Here is a 7,239-nt window from a genome sequence, read left to right as displayed (position 1 = left end):
CGATAGTGTGAGTTGATGTAAGAGCGAGTGAGTGGGTGTGAATGAGTGGTTATGAGTGCGAGTGAGTCGTTTTGTAAGTAGACATAAGTGTGAGTGATGCAGTGGTTGTGAGTGCAAATGGCAACTTGTGAGTGAATGTGAGCCATTGGGGGTTGTTCTGAGTGCATATGAGTGAATGATAGGGAACATGCTGTTGGATAGCCACAGTGAGCAAAGAGAAGGCAACACTGAAGATATCATGTTTAGTATCATTTATGGTGTTTAAATTTTCAAAGTGACTCAGAATATACTCGACATCATAGTGGTGGCCTCCAGGTGATTTCGACACGCTGATGTTCTTTAGCGAGTGCTGGCGTGACTCAGTACACATGCCGCTATAATAACGTGCTGCCACAGACAGGCTAGAGGTGATAGCAGCGTGTGACTGAGAGACATTGGGTTAACCGAGCTTATTTTATTAGATTGGTATAAGTATCGACCTGATCTGGTCTGAATGCTCATTTAACTGTTAGTATTGTGTTGTTATGCTACTATGTGAATATATGGCATCATAGGTTGGCGCACGCATATCCACTCTCTGATTTTCGAACTGACATTTTTGAGGAATGGTTGTGAGTGACTAGATGTCAGTGTAAGTGGGCGTAAATGTTGGTATGTAAGTGGTTAAGAGTGTGAGTGTATGTGAGCCCGAGTTCCCGAGTTGGGAATGTTAGCACCAGTGATTGTCAGTGGCCATCAGCGTGGGTGGTCGTGATGAGCATGGGTGAGCCACCGCTCATGGTGCTGACCTATGGGGATACAGTTTTGTAATCCAGTTGCACCGACTGTCAAGCCCTCATGAGTATTCATGCAATGCAAAACAAGTGAGTGGTGCATACTGTGAATAACTGTGATGGGCAGATAGTATCATTGCAATAAAAAGCTTTGTTCAAAGCTCGGCTGCCAGCGTAATTGCCTTCAGGATCCTTGTGCCAAATCGAATGGCTTCTTTGTGGAGTGCAGTGTATTCTAGCAAACCGTGATTGCGACAGGGTACTTTCAGAGCTGCATATTTTGCGACTATCAGCGCACTTGTATACAGGAGTTGGGCGTGCATATAAGCCTGCATTTGGTTTAAGTGTGTGGTTGCATTGTGCTAGCGTTGTTCATGCTGAAAGGAATCAAAAGCGCAACGCCGTACATCTACTGCAGAAAGTTTTCTTTGGGAATCGCCAAGTGGAGGATAAAACTTTGCAAGATAAAGAGTTGCCTTCATCCAAGTCTACTTTTCTTTACATCTGAGAACATTAAATTGTTCTCCAGTGGTTCCTAATTGGCTCCCCTAGGAGATGTCAGATTATGCAATATGGGATTATAATATGCTCCACACATAGTGGTATCCTGTTCATATTCGAGGTGATGTTTGTGATATGGCTGGTTGTGTTTCAGGGAAAGGTGGACAGGCACACAGTAGGTCTTGCACAAAGAGCTGTTGAAGAGGAGCTGCTCTTTTCAACAGTGAGCCCGGCCACTCAGATGACAACGAGAATAACAGAACTTGAAAATAAAGTCAAGTTTCTAGAACAGAAACTTCGCCGGCAGCGAGCCGAGACGGAAGAGCTGACTCATATTAATAGGCAATTGCAAGAGGCTCTTTGCACTAAGATTTTCAGGGCTGGTATGTAAAACAGTGTTTTTAAAATTCTGAATGTTGCCATTTGGTATGAGGCATTGTTTTACCCAGGGAATTCTGATTTTTTGCAGGGATTGTTAGGCGTTAAAAAAACGGAATGTTCGTGGGTTATCAATTTTAGAAAGCAAAATATTTTTCTTCACACTGTGGACTTTGCAGACAGTGCGGGAAATGATGGCCAGAAATAGTATTTTAAAGTAATGAGAGCAACCCTGAAGATGTCTAAACACTGCAATTCAGTTGTATGTTTTCTTGTTAATGATGCCTAAGGTATTACTGTATATGGATCGCCATTTGGTATCCGACTAAGGCTGGTAAATTATTTTTAAATGTATTTTCCCTAATCTCTCTGTTGGTTTCACTAGGTGAGCAAACGGATAACATCAAAGGTTCCCATAGGTTGAGCGAAACATGAACAAAATTCTAATATAACTACTGCTACATCGCTTTTGTTTCCGACTCTGAAGGCATTGTAGAGAATCCTATATCATGCCACCTATACAGATCTTTGACATTATAGCTGTTGCTCAGCTGTTGAAACCAGAGCAGTTAGGAAGAGAAATTTTGTTCTAAATTACACAAGTCAGGTCATATATTCTCCATGTAATAGTTTCCTACTCCTATACCATGAGGAAAATGCACAACCAGAAATTTTATTCTGCTCAGGGGGATGACTCATCATTCTTAGAGGCACCTTGCACTGGCTATCTTACTGTGCAGGAGCAAGTGGCATGGGCATGATAAAGGGCTGTGGGGCACAGTTGTTTTTTTTTTTTGCTCTTCTGTGTCATTGTGCCTTTCAATTGTGGCTTGAGAGAATATCTTTGGCATTAAGACTGACTCTTGAAAAAGGCAGTACCTATACGAGAAGAGATACACGGCAAAAGAAGTGACATCTGTCACATGTACTGTGTTTCACTTCTGAAATGTTTCCTGTTAATGAAGCTGGATTTAAAATTTCGTGGTGAAGTGGGTGATATAATACTGACTTTTTGTGCGCTTTTCTAGAATTAGTAAATATGGTTTAATGATCCTTTTTTTTAGAATAAGTAAGCATGGAATAAATTGTGTATGTTACACATATGTTTTGTAACAAAATGTTGTGTATGTTACATAAATAAGGAATAAAAAAAAACTGTGGCCTAATGGATGTGGCGTTGGCCTCCGGAGCCAAAGGTTGTGGGTTCGAGTCCCATCAGGTGCGGTGACGTGTTTTAGCTTTCTAAATTTTGCATTCATATGACTCGATACTGCGTTTTTTGTCCCCAAGGAAGCGAGCCTGCGGAATATTCTTCCACTTAGCACCTAACAAGGGCCGCCGTCAGACATTCAGGTAACTGTAGAAACGCTACCCTATTCTGAATATAATTTCTCTACGGTGCGCACCTGTGGCCTAATGATTCGACTTCCGGCCACCGATCGTGACGGACGCTGGCACCATGGGCTCCCAAGGAGCGGATTCAGCGGGCCCGGTTGGGCCGTGGTATCAGGAGTGCGAGCAACCCAGCTAAGGATTACCAAATGGTTCTGCCACATCTGCCATAAGGTTCGACTGTTTTACACACATTTTTGCATGGGGATGTCTCAGCTAGGCCTTATGTGTGGAACATTTTCGAGATGAACTCGAACGTGTGTCACTGCTGCCGGAAGTTGTCGCCCTTGGGGCTTATCCGATGAACCACCTGTGGGCGGTAACCTTTAAAGATGAAGAAGGGAAAAAGATGCTGCAGGTTCAAGCATTCGACGTGAAAGAGCGACGGTGTGTCATGATTGACCCGTGCAATCAGGCCGTGCGTCTGAAACTGTACTGGCTGTTACACGGCGTGCGCGATGAAGACGTGCGAGTGGCCCTGTCTCCTTTCGGAAAAGTAACGGAACTAACCAGAGACAAGTGGCGGGTGAATGGCTGCGTTGACAAGGCGTCCACGACTCGCTCCGTAACGCTGAAGTTACATGCAGGCGTCACCGTTGAAGATCTGCCGCATCAGATACGCGTTTCTGAGGACGTTGCTCTCGTCTACGTCCCGGGCAGGGCCCTGCTTTGCCTCCGGAGTCGCGGAACTGGGCATATTTGCCGAGAGTGCCGCGTTCCACGTTGCGGGTTGTGTCGCCGCTTTGGACACGAGGAGACCCAGTGTGTGCGTACATACGCGAATGTTGCGGGTCCGGCTCGCAAAGATGATGTGGCGGACCACTTGATGGATGCAGCTGTTGCCGTGGAAACGACGCTGGAAGACAGTGAAGAGACTAAGTGCGAGGAAACGCCCTTAGAAAATTCCGCGGAGGCGGAGGAGCTTCCAGATAAAACTGGAGAAGCAACGGCAACTGCTGCGCAACCCCTGAGGGAGAGGCGAAAGGAGACAAACCTCTTGCCTTAGTTCAGTTCAGTTCAGTCGCTCAGTCGTGTCCGACTCTCCGTGACCCTAGGGACCATGTCACGCCACGCTTTCCGGTCTCTCACTATCTTCCTAACATCACATAACTTCATCTGCAGTGCCTCGAGGAGGCCATCTAACCATCGCGTTCGCTGTCTACCCCTTCTCCGGCGACCCTCAACCTTTCCCAACATCAAATCTTTCTCCAGCGACTCCTCTCTCCTCATCAGATGACCAAAGTAGCTGAGCTTTAACTTTATAATTTGACCCTCCAATGAGCAGTCAAGGTTTATGGTCGACAATATCGACTGATTTCATCTTCTGGCAGTCCAAGGAACTCTGAAGAGTCTTCGCCAGCACCACAATTCAAGCGCGTCAATTCTTCGGCGGTCAGCCTTTTTCACAGTCCAACTCTCGCATCCATACATCACAACTGGAAAGACCATAGCGCAAGTTATACGGATCATGGTTGGCAGACTAATGTCTCTGCTCTTTACTAGGCGGTCAAGGCTAACCATTTCTCTCTTTCCCAGAAGCAGGCGTCTCCTAATTTCATGGCTGCAGTCTCATTCCGAGGTAATCTTGGAGCCCAAGAACAGAAAATCTGTCACAGCTTCCACTTCTTGTCCATTGATGCTCCAGGACTTGATAGGGCAAGACGCCATGATCCTTGTCTTTTTAATGTTCAGTTTAAGCCCAAACTTCTCACTCTGTTCTTGTACGCGCATCAGAAGTCTCTTGAGTTCCACTTCACTTTCTGCCATTAAAGTGGTATCATCCGCATATCTAAGGTTGTTGATACGTTTTCCAGGAATCTTCATTCCAGCTGAAGACTCGTCCAGACCGGCCTTCCTCATGATGCACTTTGCATATAGGTTAAATAGGCAGCGACAGTATGCAGCCTTGCCTCACTCCTTTCTCAATCGGAAACCAATCAGTAAGACCATGCCCAGTTCTGACTGTGGCCTGTTGTCTTTCATACAGGTTCCTGAGGAGACAGATGAGGTGAATTGGAACTCCCATTTCTTGGAGAGCTTGCCACAATCTGCTGTGATCTACGCAGTCAAACGCTTTCGCATAATCAATAAAGCAGAAGTAGATGGGTTTCTGGAACTCTCTTGTTTTTTCCATGATCCAGCGAAGGTTGGCAATTCGGTCTCTAGTTCGTCTGCCCTTGCGAAATCCAGCTTGCAAGTCCGGAAGCTCCCGATGCACATACTGCTGCAGCCTTCCTTGGAGGATTTTCAACATCACCTTGCTAGCATGCGAAATAAGCGCGATCGTGCGGTAGTTGGAACAATCTTTGGCACTGCCTTTCTTTGGAATGGGGATGTAAACTGGCCTCCTCCAATCCTGTGGCCGCTGCAGGGTTGTACAAATCTTCTGACATAATGTATGCAGAATGTTAACAGCGTCATGGTTGTGGTTTTGAAGCAACTCAGCTGGAATGCCATCAATTCCGCTAGCTTTGTTCTTAGCTAGGCTGGCTAAGGCCCATTCAACTTCATTCTTCAGGATGCCCGGCTCAAGATCAGTAATCACAACCGTCTTATGTTGGGTTTCCACATTCGGGTTCTTCTTGTACAGTTCTTCTGTGTATTCCTGCAACCTCTTCTTTATCTCTGAGGCTTCAGTGAGGTCCTTGCCTCGGTTGTCCTCTATGACGCCCAGCTTAGCACAGAGGCTTCCTTTGATATCTTTGATTGTCTTATACAGAGCTCTTGTGTTCCTTGATATGCTGTTGTCCTCAAGTGCTTGGCACTGTATGTTCAGGAAGGCATTCTTATCTCTCCTAGCTATTTTCTGAAAATCCGCCTTGAGAACCTTGTATCTTTCTCTTTCCCCCCATAACATTTGCCATCCTCCTTTCCTCAGCTATTTGCAAAGCCTCTGCAGATAACCAGTTTGCTTTCTCGCATTTCTTTTGCTTTGGAACTACCTTAGTAGCAACTTGTATTATATCACGAACATCAGTCCACATCTCTTCGGGCTCTCTGTCTTCTAGATGTAATTCTTGAAATCGATTCCCCAGTTCTACAGCATATTCTAATGGAATTTGATCCAGATCATACCTGAAAGGCCTTCTAGTTTTCTGCGTTTTCCTCAATCGAAGCTTAATTTTGGCAACAAGAAGCTGATGATCGGTGCCACAATTGGCCGCAGGCCTTGTTTTCACTGCTTGTATAGCGCTTCTCCATCTCTGCCGGCAAAGAATATAATCGATCTGATTCCTGTACAGACTGTCCGGTGAAGTCCACGTGTACAGGCGCCTCTTGTGCTGTTGAAATTGAGTATTCGCTATGGTCAGGTTGTTTTCTTGAAAAAACTCTACTCCAGTAACTCTACAGGAGGCTTCCACGAGCGAACCTCAAGGCGTGGACATGGCCGCGGCTTCCAGCATGCCTGCAAAGCGGGCACATGAGGACGTCAATGAGTGTGAAGCTGACAGGAATGCGAACGGCAACGGGGAGCCACCGAAGAAGGCCAACCTGGTCCTTCGTCAGAGCTTCAAACCGAGGCCAAACATCCCCCCAGACCGGAAGACTCCATCATCAACGCCTCCGCCTTAGGGGGGCGAGTTTTGCAAAGCAGCTGTGATGTCCCGGTCGGCGATCGGGACTAAATACAGTGTGAGACCTGTGCTGTATACTGCAACTGGCATCGCTTCACGACACGAAATTTTTGGTGTATCACTATGTCGCTCTGCATTATAAGTGTGAGTAGAATGATCGCCGTTACTTTCTTTAACATGGCTCGTCCCTTTCAAACTTGCCTACGCGTCGCAACGCTTAATGTCAGGGGCCTCTCAGCGCGCAGACGGCAACAGCAGTTAAATAGGCTAATGCTAGATAACGATATCGACTTACTTGCAATACAAGAAGCAAAAATTGAAAGTGAAGCGCAAACAGATCGAATGGTCGAAGTTTTTCACAGCCGATACAATATATGTGTAAGCGATGCGGTTCAAAAATCTGTCGGATGCGTTATTTTATTCCGCAGGGCTATCAGCCAAGTTGAAGCTGCGGTAACGTGTGGAACGGGTAGATTAGTAGTGTGTGATTTCCTTTTTGACGAACCTCCATGGAGAGCAGTGTGTGTTTACACTCTGAATAAGCGTGCGGAACGTGAGTTTTTTTTAAGGCGTCGAATCGTACCTGGCTTGTGAGAGGCATATAATATTGCTTGGTGACT

General features: G+C 46.0%; 1 protein-coding gene across 1 annotated transcript; it reads left to right on the top strand.

The window, feature by feature from the left end:
- The first annotated feature begins 3,145 nt into the window (after positions 1 to 3,145).
- Positions 3,146 to 6,617, top strand: LOC146182801 (uncharacterized). The gene is made up of 2 exons (XM_084608283.1): positions 3,146 to 3,993; positions 6,396 to 6,617. The coding sequence occupies exons 1-2, from the start codon at positions 3,346 to 3,348 to the stop codon at positions 6,615 to 6,617; spliced, it is 870 nt and encodes a 289-aa protein (XP_084464409.1). The 5' UTR covers positions 3,146 to 3,345.
- Positions 6,618 to 7,239: the final 622 nt, after the last annotated feature.

Source organism: Amblyomma maculatum, chromosome 7, assembly GCF_055883805.1.
Source record: "Amblyomma maculatum isolate TAMU_Amacu chromosome 7, ASM5588380v1, whole genome shotgun sequence".
In the NCBI taxonomy this organism is placed as follows: Eukaryota; Metazoa; Arthropoda; class Arachnida; order Ixodida; family Ixodidae; genus Amblyomma; species Amblyomma maculatum.
Note: the sequence above shows the minus strand (reverse complement) of the source record. Positions and strands in the feature narration are given on the sequence as shown.